Here is an 11,454-nt window from a genome sequence, read left to right on the forward strand (position 1 = left end):
TGTGGGACAAGCGCGAATGCATACTGCTCACCTGCATTCTTCAGCATTGACATGGTGCCTGCATACCAGCTGAACAGACCCCTGACAGCCCGGCGCGTGGGGAAATGACAGGAGCCTCGTGGCGCACCTTGTTCCTGCAGCAGGTCGGGCGAGAAATAAAGCGCTCTGGCCACCTCCAATCCAGAAAGAGGTCTTGTTGCACACAGTCACACGAGCCTCGCCAGCAAACAAAGGTTGAATACGATCTTGATGCCACTAGCGTCCAAAGCACTGCTCAACAGCTTTTGATTCCTCAGCTTGCTGGGCCAAGAATAAGGGGACTATTTTAAACCTCGTATTGCTGTGCTGGAGCCGCCATGCTAGCTTCGGACCAACTGTATCCGCAGGATCGTCGGGTCGAATTTCTGGTATACGAGCTTCCTGGTCGATGGCGTTAGAAAGCTGAAGGCGTGCCAAAATCCTACAAGGAGTTAGAGCATACAAATGGTACCATTGACCTGGCGGAAATCTTGTTTCTGTCGACCCATACTTCCCGAGCTTTCCAATTTCTCGTCTCAACCATCACTTAGTCAACGGAAACAAAGCAGTTCATCATGTCCACCGTGGAGGACTACCTCGATGACCTAGACGACATCGGCCTGTCGGACTACGGCCTTGACGACGACGACCTGGACATCGATTGGTCTGACTACACCACCGCAACCGGCACAGCCTCCCAGCCTACCTCGACCGGTTATGTTTCGAGCTATGATGACGATGACAGCGACGATACCCTGTCAAGCTCTGATAGTCTTGGTGCGCTTGGGTCTGATTACACCATCCAGGGAACCAGCTCCTCGTGCGTGTCGGAGGTCGCATTCAAGACCACGGGCCCGAGAGTCGATCTTGCATTCGACGTGATCTACCTCATCCTGTTTGTTGCCATTGGCGTCTTCACCGTGCTCCGATTGCTCAAGATGAAGAAGAGCGGTGCAGGCGCAGGCTTCGCGAAGTGGTTCTTATTCCCGGTGTCGATATTCCTTGCTATTTTGTATGTCCCCACCCATCTATGAACGAGCGTTCCTAATAATTTTCTACTAGGTACCTCTTCATCGACACCCTAACCCTCATCCTAACGGAATGCGTTATAATGCGCTACGACAAATACCAGCAGGCCCAAACAGCCACGCAATGGTTCAACAGCATCTCCATATTCCTGCTCATCATCGCCATCCTCCTCCCCATCTGCCTGAAACTCCAGCGCAGCGGCGACGGGAAACCCGACAACATCGCAACCCTCACCCTCTACGTCCACGCCGCCTGGCTCGCCCTCACAGGCATCTTCCTCCTCGTCAGCCTCGCCGTCTACAGCCACATCCAAGACTCGCTCTACCGCACGGGCGAGAGCATCGACATCGACCTCGTCAAGTCCTCGCGCAACCTGAGCATGACGTACTACGTCTTCTTGTTCCTGGCGGCGCTGCTGGCGGTGGGCAATATGGGCTATGCATTGCTGGGGAAGGAGAGTCTACGACGAGGCGTATGTCCAACCCCCTCCAGTCTTATCCTACCATACGAAGCACAGAAACTAACCTTGTGTGCGACGCAGAAACTACTGATCCTAATCGCAACCCTCGCTCTCTCAACGCTCGCCCTAACCCTCGTGCTCATGGGCGGTTTCGCAGACACAAACTACGGCGATGCGTTCCGCTCCTGGAAGTACTTTGAGCGCTCGGGCGATGCGCAGGTCTTCCTGACTCGCTTATTTTATGCCATTGCGTTTGTTAATGCGCTGCTTGTTGCTGGCTCTACCCAGGTCAAGGATGATGTTGCAATGTATTCTGCACAGTCGGGGCCCGTGCAGGTGCTTCCTATGACGCAGTCTGCGCCGGGCAAGATTTAGGGGGATTTCGGTTGGGTAGTTGGATGTGTTGCAGTGGCGTGATGGAGTTGTATGACAGAAGGCGTCTCTCTACTAGGAAACAACACTGGGTAAGAGCATCATGCCAGATTTGGTTGTCTTGGTCTCATTTACGCCATACTCAGATTGTCTAATGTTGTCTATTGTCTTAATTCTGTTATTTGCTTCGGCATTCCTTCCTTCCTTAATACCCCAATCATCCGTCTAGAATACGTTCTCTTTGGTAGCAATTATACTCTAAATTGCAACTACATATGCATGCCATAAACGTCCCAACTTAACTGTATACAAAGCGTGAAACCCTCCATAACCAGTGCAACCCTCCTACTCCTACTGCTGCTCAGCCTCAGCCTCAGCCTCAACCGCATCCGCCATATCCCCAAGCGTATCAAACTTCCAATCAAAAACATTCTCCTCCAAATTCCCCATGATGGCCCCAGGCCTAACAATCCACACACTCTTTACCCCCACCTTCTTCGCCGGATGATGATCATGGAACTGGCTCTGCGCCGTCTGGAGCACCTCCTCCCTACTAACCCCAAACCTCTCCTTGACCTGCTCCAACATAAACTCGAAATTGCGTATGTCCGGCTTGTAAGACCCCACATCCTGCGCCGTGATGATCGCATCGAACTCGAAGCCCTGAAGACTGCCGGCATTCGTCTTGGCGAACGACTCCCGGTCTACATTTGATAGCACCACGAGCTTGTATTTCTCCTTCAGTCTGTATAAAGCGCGCACGGTATCGGGGAACGCAGGCCAGTTTCCGATGGACTCGCCGAATTCGCGGGACTCGGATTCGCTCGGTGTCGGGAGGGAGAGTTTTGCGCATAAGGGTCCGTGGATTGTAGCCAGGACGTCGCAGTAGAGCATGGAGGGGGTGGCAGTTTGTTGGGCGCGTTCGAGGGCGTGGTAGGCGTGGAGGATTTGCGAGCGGGTTGGTTTGGAAGGGGATTGCGATTTTTGAAGAGAGGGTTGTAGCGCCGCGATGATGCCGGATTCCCAGTCCACTAGGGTGCCGTAGACGTCGAAGGTTAGGAGGCGGTATTTGCTGAGGGACATTTTTGTAGTGGTCAATTGATTGAATTAAAGGGAGGGAAGAGAAGATGAGAAAGAGAGATGGTGAAGATGAGAGTTGGAGTTGGAGAGGAGATGAGGGGTGAGGGTGAGGATGAGGAGGAGGGGCAGCAGGTGAAGATAAAGGTGGGGACGCCTTCTGGGAACATTCATCGACAACGCCTTCTCTGGACATTGCTGCGCCCTGCGACATCTTGGAATCCACTTATCAGCTTTTCATTGTCATTGTCATTATTCTGTCCTTATCGTGATGGAGTTGGCTTTATCGCTGAATTCTTGGGATGCTGGAGTGGAGACAGTCCCAGTAGGAGATGACTCGGGGGATCGGGGACGTATGCAGGTTAGACTGCTTATTGACAGGCAAGAACACCAGAATTCTTCTCAGCATACCGCTAACTGTTTGAGCAGATGATCCAAGTCAGGATCGGCACGAATTGGACATGATGTCGCAAGCGCGTCAGGAACCCTGGTGGAAATGCGCGCCGGGGACCTTGGGGCTGCCACTGTCCCTCGAGGCGCCTGCTCTCCGCATCATGGATTCCTCAAATACAACAATCGAGATGCTTCTGAGAGGAGCTCTTCTTTACTCTGGAGCTTTATCTGTTGCTTGAGAGCCTATTTCTACGTATGCATAGCTTGAAACGACTTTGAGCGTGAGCGACTGACCAAAGGCACATCCGATACTCCGCGCCGCAAGCCGATATACTGAGGGGGTTGTCGAGAATTGTACATCCGAACTGATAGTCAACCCTGGTGACCTGGGATAGTAAGTAGGCGGACGGGCTCAGACAAGGTACGTCAGCGCCGACTATGTCACAGCGACCTAAACTAACAACTGAAGACCCCAGATCAAACACAATCAAGTCAACCCGATCAATATGAGCAAGGGAGCAGCGATGCAGACCCTCACAGCTCTCCCGGAGGAACTCCTCGCCATCATTCTCCAGAACTGCACATCCTTCGCCCAGCTTCGCGCCCTAATCCTATCATCCAGAACGCTCTACACCGTCTGGAAGAACAACCAGCGCACCATTTTGTGGCAGGTCGGGCAGGCGGCTGTCCCTGGGTTTACAGAGGCTCTGATCGCTGTACGTTTCCCCATCCCTAGCCTCATAAAAAGCTCTAATAATTGACTGCAACCCGTCAGGTCCGAGCAACAACCATCGCTAAATCCAGCATCCTGCGCGGGCAACTCCCACCAACGCCCTTCCCCATGAAAGACCTCTCCGGCGACGACTCAAAACCAACACTACCCGAAGTGCAGCAAATCCAATCCTTCGCCCGCCTAGCAAGCTACCTCGAATCCCGCACCCGCTGCGGCCGCGACAAGAAAAGGAACTTCCTCCCGCACAGATGGTACTTTGACAGTCTCTCCTGGTCAGAGAGCACATGGACTACCTGGCGCGAGGGATACCATGCAGCCGTATACCGGTATCTCACTGCAGGTGCGGTCCTCTGTCGAGCATATTATGAGCCATTACTTTCAGACAAGAAACCAAAAGGATTCCTCTACTCCCTCCTCTCAATGCTCGAGGGTAAGGTACCAAGAAGTGCAAATAGCGAGTACCACCCCGTCTGGTTCACCGAGGAAGAAAAGCGCTATCTCCAGTCTATCCCGCTGTACAGTACCCAAGGCTACGAAGAAGGGGGGTGGGAAGAGGCATTCAAGCCCCTGGAAGAGCTATTTCTGCAGGAGAGCAGGAGACACTCTCTCCATCCCCCACCCTCACAACATCATCAACATCCCTCACCGTCTCCCTCCAAACCATCCAGCCAGAGAGATCTATTTCAGAGGCTCGGCACCCCCTCCACAAACCCCCTCTCCCTACCTCTCTCGCAGCACAAAACCCTCTTCACCCACCTCCTGCACTTCCTCGCCCTAATCGACAACGACATCCGCTACCTCATCTCCCTGCCGGGCGACACACCATCCGAAAACACATCCGATCCAGTAACACATAAGCTCGACGGCGTCTTCCTCTTCGGCTCGTTCACGCTGATGGATATCACGATTCGCCACAAGAACACCGGGGCACATGTGGCGTTCGCAACGCCAACCCTCCCAAAACCCACTAGCGAAACAATCTCCCCTGATTCTACCTGCACTTCTACACAGAAAGAGTATCTCGGCTACCCAAACATGCACAACACCCTCAAGAAAATCTGGGACGTCTCGGGGTTACCGAACTGCTACAATGCCAACCCCGTGCATAAGACGCCGCCGCCTGTGTCGTTTTTCGTCGAGTATATGCTCCGTAAATACTTTGGGCTCAGGTTTAGTTGGCGCATGTTCGATGCGACGATGGAGGTGAGGTGTGCTTGGTGTGCTTTTCATCAGTTTGGGGGGGTTTTTACGGGAATGGTACCCGGGGGGAATGAGGGGGAGGGAGGGTATGTCGGGGATGATCTGTTTATGCCTGATACTGGTATAGAGAGAACTGGAGGGAAGGGAGGCAGGGAATGGCCGGTCGCTGTGTTTGACGAGTATGCGTGGTACTATTGACTCATTTCCTTTCTTCTGTCTGTTTGGATTTGCAGTTTAGCTTTAGCGTACTAGTATACTAGATGATACAATAACCTTCAACAATACATCAAGCCTCTCTCACCTATCATATTCATATTCCATATAATGTCCTCTTCCCTCCTCCATTTTGTCGAATGAGTTACAACCCCTCCCCCCTAAAAATAACAACCAACACCGCAACCCCAAACGGCGGCATATGCACCGTAAACCCAGCCCGACTATGCGTGATATTGCTAAGGACAGGCACGATCTTCGCATCACCCGGCCGATTGCTCGCATCCTTGGGACCCGAAATCATCTCGAGAATTCCGCGTCCAACGCCAGGAACAAGGATGTTGACCGTCTGGTTGGTGTGCCCGTAGTTGGCGAGCTTGACCTGGTACGCCGTGGCGTTGGAGGTCGCGACCCAGTACAACGGTCCGAAATCGGCGGTTGAGTGCACCCGGTGCACGTAGGAGCCTTGGTTCGTGGAAAACATGCGGTTCACGTAGTAGCTTGTGGACAGGGTGAGGCTGTTGGGGCGGGAGTCGAAGCCGAGGAGGGTGGGCTGCACACACCCATTTCATCAGTATTCAGATATCAGATAGAGGGTGGAGGAGACGCACCGACCACTGTGTATACCCGAAATGCTGTAACAGCGGCGCATACGCAGCCATCATCACGACATCGCTGTTCCGCTCGAGCCCGATCATATGCACGGCCTCTGCACAAGAGCCCTGGACGAAGCTCCAGTATATGCCGTCCGGGTTACTGTCGTTGCGGCACCCGTACTCGCCCACGAGCACTTTATCATTTCTGTCGTGGTTATCCCAGTAGTTGAACATGGCGGCTAGGTCATCGGCGTTGCGGTAGTAGTGGTAGTCGTGCCAGAGTCCTGGGAGTGGGTTCTCGGGGAGACACATCTCCTCCATGTTGTTTGCGATTAGGGTCATGTTGGGATAGGCGTTGTGGATGGTGTCGTAGATCTGCACCAGTCGGTCTGGGTATGTGTCGCAGCCTCCGGAGTAGTCGTCTTCGTTGCCGATTTCGATGTACTGGATGGACCAGGGTTCTTGACGCCCGTTGCGGGCGCGGAGAGAACCGTAGTACGAGGAGCTGGGGCCGACAAGATACTGTACTTGTTAGAGACAAGTAGAAAGTGGGAAAGGGGAGGTACCTCGAGCTCGTTGAGGATGTCGACGAGATACGGCTGCATGTCGTCGCCGGAGACAATGCCCCCGTACGACTTGCCGTCCCAGACGCTCAGCACGGGGACCATGTTCATGTCTTCACACCACCAGAGATACTCGTCCAGGCCCAGAGCGTCGGTGTTGGGGTAATGCCAGTCGCCTGCGCAGTTAGCTTTGTCTGTTGTAGTAGAGGGCACGTACTCGGTCGTCCTGGTCGGTCTACTACCGCGCCAATCGTCTCGTTCCATTTCCACCGCGTGTCGATATTAAGTCCCTCACTGGCCAGTTAGACATGGTCTATATTGCTAGAGAGGCGTACATATTGTTACCACCCGGGAAGCGCAGGAATTTGGGCTTGAGGTCTGCGATCGGCTGGGCGATGTCGTTGCGCAGGCCGTTAACCCTGAATAGCCCAATTAGCCCTATTTGCAACAACAACAACCTCGTATAGATCAGATACCTATTTTTATACGTCGGCGGAAACAACTGCACCAGTCCAAAGCGCATTGGATGTCCCCTGGCAACCGTCGCGTCAAACAGCAACTGCCACTCGTTCTCCGCGACGTCGCTCGCCCTTGCGTCGAATTTGGTTTCATACTTGGACCATCTGCTGCTAGTACTTCTCACAGTGATGTTGCGACTCGCATAGACGTTGTCATTGTTCGTCCCAATGAGTCTCAGCACAACCGCCCCTGCGTACTCCCCCATCATGTAGAAGCTCGTCCAGTATGACTGCTCCAGCACGGTAATCCCATTGTACCCGGTATTCGCAAACCCCACAAGGCCCTTTGCGTCGGCGCGGACGGAGACAGATAAGGAGGACTTTATGGCGTCGCTCACGGGGTTGTTGGGGGATTGCATGATCTCGACATTTCCAATGGCCTTGTATCCTGTCAATCCCGGATTGTCGCCCTGGAAGCCGTTGTTTATGAGGAGGTTGCCGTGAAGGCCGCCGTCGCCTGTTGAGGTCAATCGTCTCAGCGTGGTGGCAAAGCAAGCTTGGGAGGTGGGCAGAATGGTATCTAGACGAACCTGAGTGGTCCATTTCCTGCATTGCCATGTCAATTAGCAGATAACCCAGCACATTAGACTGGTGAAGTATATACCTCAAACATAATCCCATGCAGCAGCGGACTTGACTGATTCCCTCCCCCGCGCAAGACAGTCAGGTTGACCGGCAGAGGCGAGGGAGGACTTGGCGGCCGTCCCCCAGGCTGCGATTGCTTCGAGTTTCCTAGCCATGTTAGACTGGGAAAGCCGGCGATGAGTCGGGCTGCGAGGTCGATCTTCATTGTGTCACGTCTTGTCCTGCGGCAGATGCAGTCGGCCAGGGATGATCAACGACATCTCAGCCGTTTCCAGAGAGTTAGGCCTGTCTGCAATGGATCGGTCTGGCCGAGAGAGGCGAGAAGACCCTGACATCATGTCGTCGGATGCCGACAAAAGCCGCGAAGGCTGTAATAAGAAGGATAGGCTGATGTTAGATGGATGGTCGGAAGTGGTTCCCGCGAACTGGCAAGGTTGAGTTTGGGTGGACGTTAGGGCTTTGCCACACAGCTGGACTGGCACATGCTGCAGTCTAGACCCGTCACGTAGTAACTGTTAAGGCAGGGAAATCAAGCTGGGAGGCATTGTTGGGGCTGAATGAGGTGATAAATTGTAGATACCGTGCTCTAAAATGTTAAAGACCTTGCATCGGAGAGCTTGGGAATCTCTTGGGTTATAATAAGCACAGAGAAAAGACCCTCATAGTAAGTTCCACTCACGTTCTCAGCAGGCGGTCCAGACAGAGACGACCTCGGGAGGTGGCGGCGTGGTAAATGACAAGATGAGGGAAGGTTGGAGGATCGAAGCTAAACGATGAACCTTGGACGGCAGTCGCTCCTTCCTGACAACTTCGAAGTGACAACTTCGAAGCTCCAGATAATCGGCCTAGGAATCTCAAACCCTCCGTGTCTATTTACTAAGACCTTGCTGCCTCCAAAGCCAGCCCTCCCGTGCAATTTGTGTCCCCGGCTGGTTTCGGGCATTGCACGGTGAACGATTCACACTGCCCTCGTGCTCCCTTGGCTTACGATCGACCTTGCCTGAAGCCAAAATAGAGACAACATAAGCCAAGGCGGCAGGTTAGATAGGGCAATAGTGCTTGAGAGACAGCTTTTCCTTTGTCCTTTGAGAGGTGAGGTTGTACCCGACTATTGAGAGCTGTCCGCCTTAGCAAAAACCAACACAGCCAACGAGACGATGCCAATGTCATTGGCTACTTCTCGGGCCATTCAACGATACCTAGGTACTCACCGATGAAAGGAGATGGTCGCCCGCAAGGCTAAGGAGGAGATTGTACGACCGTTGAGGGCGCAGTAACTGCCCTTCTTTGTTCGCTGAGCCTCCATCTCAATAGGATGAATAGTGCAGATCTGCTGGGGAGTTGCACAGGGCTAACACCGGGCGCAGCCCAGCTCTCATATTGAATCTGAAATGAATGCATGATTAGAGCAGAGACCGGGGCCCGAGGGGTTATAAGTACATGCGCCCGACTCTCCGTCAAAGAGCGCCAGTTCACCCTCATTGCCATCTTCCAAACAATCAGACATCAAGCTACGGACCGAAACATTGAGTGCCTATGAATTCATCACAATGCACGTCTCCGCCCTCCTCACAATCACCCTTGCGGCGCTCGCGACCGTGGCGACCGCAATCCCCACCACCCTTGATACCGAAGTCGACATCGACACCGACACCGACTCTCCTCTCCTCGAGAAACGCGTTGCCTGCTGGGACTCGTGCTTCAAGAAGAGGACCCCCTGTCCCTACGGCTGGGTATGTAAAGCCAACACACCCAAGGAATTTGACACTGTTAACAGGCGAGGGGCCAAGTGAGGACGAAGTGGTAACCGTCATGTACCTGGCATGATATGCAATGGTCTGCTTCAGGTGGGATCTGGGCTTTGGTCTGCTTTCTGCTGGTTTTCGAATAGTTAGAAAATGATAAATGCTTCTGCGTTGCACGGTATGCTATGCTATGGTACGTATAAAGGATAAGTTCAGCAGCGGAAATAGTAAAGACATTTCTTAAGGTATCCTATCCAGGTAGCTAGTAGAAGCACCTGCAGTGTACATTTCTTGCTCGAAACCCCCTTGCTCTTATATGCCCTATGCCTTCAGCCATTTGATCTCAGGCACAGCGATCTCTTTTGGCTTGGCGGTCGACTGTCTTCCTGCCCCTACCGGCTGCTCTCATACTCCTCGCCAGATTTGCTGTGACGTTGGCTGTCAAGTTAGGTTAGTCTAGTAGCGTCTCCTATACGAAGCAAAGAACCAAAGCCACTGATGCGCCTGTGATCTTTGTGCCGTAGTTGGCTAGGTAGCCCTTCCCTGCCGAGCGCTAGTATTTGTCACTGAGATGCCGTTGCTCCGATGGGTGCCTGTACTTTGGGTACTTACGTAGGCAGCCCCAGGACTGGACGAATTGGGCGAACAGACAATGAAACGTCGATCATGGATTCGAGAGATTGTCCATCCCGCTTGGATGTCTGGGAGTTCTGGAACGAATCGTTGGAACTGTAAAGTATAACTGTGGAATCGGAGCTAAGCTCCAACCTTCCTTAAGAAAGTCCTCTTTGTTAGGCACGGCACATGAGCCACATGGGAGATCAAGGGAAATGGACTGATCAGCAACGGCATTTCTACATGTGTAGGTAAATAAATCCAGGCCTGACCCATTGGAGGTTTATTCGCAAGAGCATAACTTGTTAGAGTAAGTGTTTATTCGAGCAGTTGGGGACAATCTCTATGCCTTTCAAGGTTGACTCTAGGCATTCACTGGACTCAGTCACTGCTAATTTCCATCACTATTCCCCCGTGCCGCAGCCAGAGACTCCATATCTTCTCAGATCTAATATCAGTATACCTTTAGATCCCGCTGAGAGACTCCCTTTCTCAATCTCACCATCCTCTCCAATCTTCTCACTAACCAAACCAAACAACACTGCAAAATCCAAACCACAAAACCATTAAACCACCACCAAAATGCGCTTCACCACCATCCTGACCATGGCCATGACCATGACCCTCGCAACCGCCGCCCCTGCTGCTCCCGAGACTCCTCTTGGTCTCAAAACCCTTCTTGCCCTTAAGACCCGCGACACCTGCGTCCTCGAGTCTGCCTCCGTTGCATCGGCTCTTGATTGCCTTGTTGGATGGGTATATCCGCCCTACGCTCTTGCCATTCCTATCTTGGGTACCTAAAGGAAAGATCAACTAATACGTTCTTGTATAGTAACCTGCCGTCGGCAACGATGTACGTGTATCTTTACCTCCACCTTCACCGACTCTAGACAATGAAAACGACGATGATGTTGTTAATGATGTTGACGTTGAGCCCGAAATTGAGTTATCTTCGTCCCTCCTGGATTATATGTGGTACTAAGAGACAACACTTCTAGTGCCCCTGGCATTGCTGCACCGCTTCTGTCTACGCAGGAGTGATCACACCACGTACCATACTTCTCACGATTATCACCCGTGGAAGTACATTGATGGCATACATGGCTGCACTTCAAGTTCGGAAATCAAAGTCTACTAGCATGCTCGCCCGACCGGAGGGAGGGTTCGAATGTGTTGGAAGTCAGGTGTCGATACTCGTATACAAATGGCAAATACAGAAAAGCAAGAAAAAGAGACTTGAGAAATGAGAGATCAGTTCCATGCATGGGGACGAATGGTTACCATGGCGCAGAGCAGAGCAGAGCAGAGCAGAGCAGAGCAGAGCAGAGCAGAGCAGA

The 11,454-nt window shown here is 52.7% G+C and overlaps 7 protein-coding genes across 7 annotated transcripts; 5 read left to right on the forward strand and 2 right to left on the reverse strand.

The window, feature by feature from the left end:
• The first annotated feature begins 272 nt into the window (after positions 1–272).
• On the forward strand, positions 273–2,056 carry BDW74DRAFT_86393 (uncharacterized protein). The gene is made up of 3 exons (XM_073733925.1): positions 273–1,030; positions 1,081–1,519; positions 1,589–2,056. The coding sequence occupies exons 1-3, from the start codon at positions 594–596 to the stop codon at positions 1,880–1,882; spliced, it is 1,170 nt and encodes a 389-aa protein (XP_073579858.1). The 5' UTR covers positions 273–593; the 3' UTR covers positions 1,883–2,056.
• On the reverse strand, positions 2,057–3,098 carry BDW74DRAFT_86394 (putative haloalkanoic acid dehalogenase). The gene has a single exon (XM_073733926.1). The coding sequence runs from the start codon at positions 2,960–2,962 to the stop codon at positions 2,231–2,233; it is 732 nt and encodes a 243-aa protein (XP_073579859.1). The 5' UTR covers positions 2,963–3,098; the 3' UTR covers positions 2,057–2,230.
• Positions 3,099–3,313: 215 nt separating this feature from the next.
• BDW74DRAFT_86408 (uncharacterized protein) lies at positions 3,314–3,698 on the forward strand. Its single transcript, XM_073733927.1, has 2 exons — positions 3,314–3,337; positions 3,386–3,698. Exon 2 carries the CDS (start codon positions 3,418–3,420, stop codon positions 3,586–3,588), a length of 171 nt encoding a protein of 56 aa, XP_073579860.1. The 5' UTR covers positions 3,314–3,337; positions 3,386–3,417; the 3' UTR covers positions 3,589–3,698.
• Positions 3,699–3,855: 157 nt separating this feature from the next.
• BDW74DRAFT_181988 (uncharacterized protein) lies at positions 3,856–5,480 on the forward strand (the record flags this gene model as incomplete). Its single annotated transcript, XM_073730144.1, has 2 exons — positions 3,856–4,065; positions 4,125–5,480. 2 exons carry the CDS (start codon positions 3,856–3,858, stop codon positions 5,478–5,480), a joined length of 1,566 nt encoding a protein of 521 aa, XP_073579861.1.
• Positions 5,481–5,640: 160 nt separating this feature from the next.
• Positions 5,641–7,531, reverse strand: BDW74DRAFT_187800 (alpha-L-arabinofuranosidase A; the record flags this gene model as incomplete). The annotated part of the gene is made up of 5 exons (XM_073731571.1): positions 5,641–6,048; positions 6,107–6,613; positions 6,658–6,848; positions 7,000–7,073; positions 7,131–7,531. 5 exons carry the CDS (start codon positions 7,529–7,531, stop codon positions 5,641–5,643), a joined length of 1,581 nt encoding a protein of 526 aa, XP_073579862.1.
• Positions 7,532–9,307: 1,776 nt separating this feature from the next.
• BDW74DRAFT_181990 (uncharacterized protein) lies at positions 9,308–9,584 on the forward strand (the record flags this gene model as incomplete). The annotated part of the gene is made up of 2 exons (XM_073730145.1): positions 9,308–9,490; positions 9,540–9,584. The coding sequence occupies 2 exons, from the start codon at positions 9,308–9,310 to the stop codon at positions 9,582–9,584; spliced, it is 228 nt and encodes a 75-aa protein (XP_073579863.1).
• Positions 9,585–10,699: 1,115 nt separating this feature from the next.
• BDW74DRAFT_181991 (uncharacterized protein) lies at positions 10,700–11,099 on the forward strand (the record flags this gene model as incomplete). The annotated part of the gene is made up of 2 exons (XM_073730146.1): positions 10,700–10,910; positions 11,008–11,099. The coding sequence occupies 2 exons, from the start codon at positions 10,700–10,702 to the stop codon at positions 11,097–11,099; spliced, it is 303 nt and encodes a 100-aa protein (XP_073579864.1).
• Positions 11,100–11,454: the final 355 nt, after the last annotated feature.

The sequence above is a fragment of the Aspergillus multicolor genome, assembly GCF_047715735.1.
Source record: "Aspergillus multicolor strain CBS 133.54 unplaced genomic scaffold BDW74scaffold_32, whole genome shotgun sequence".
NCBI classification, from domain to species: domain Eukaryota; kingdom Fungi; phylum Ascomycota; class Eurotiomycetes; order Eurotiales; family Aspergillaceae; genus Aspergillus; species Aspergillus multicolor.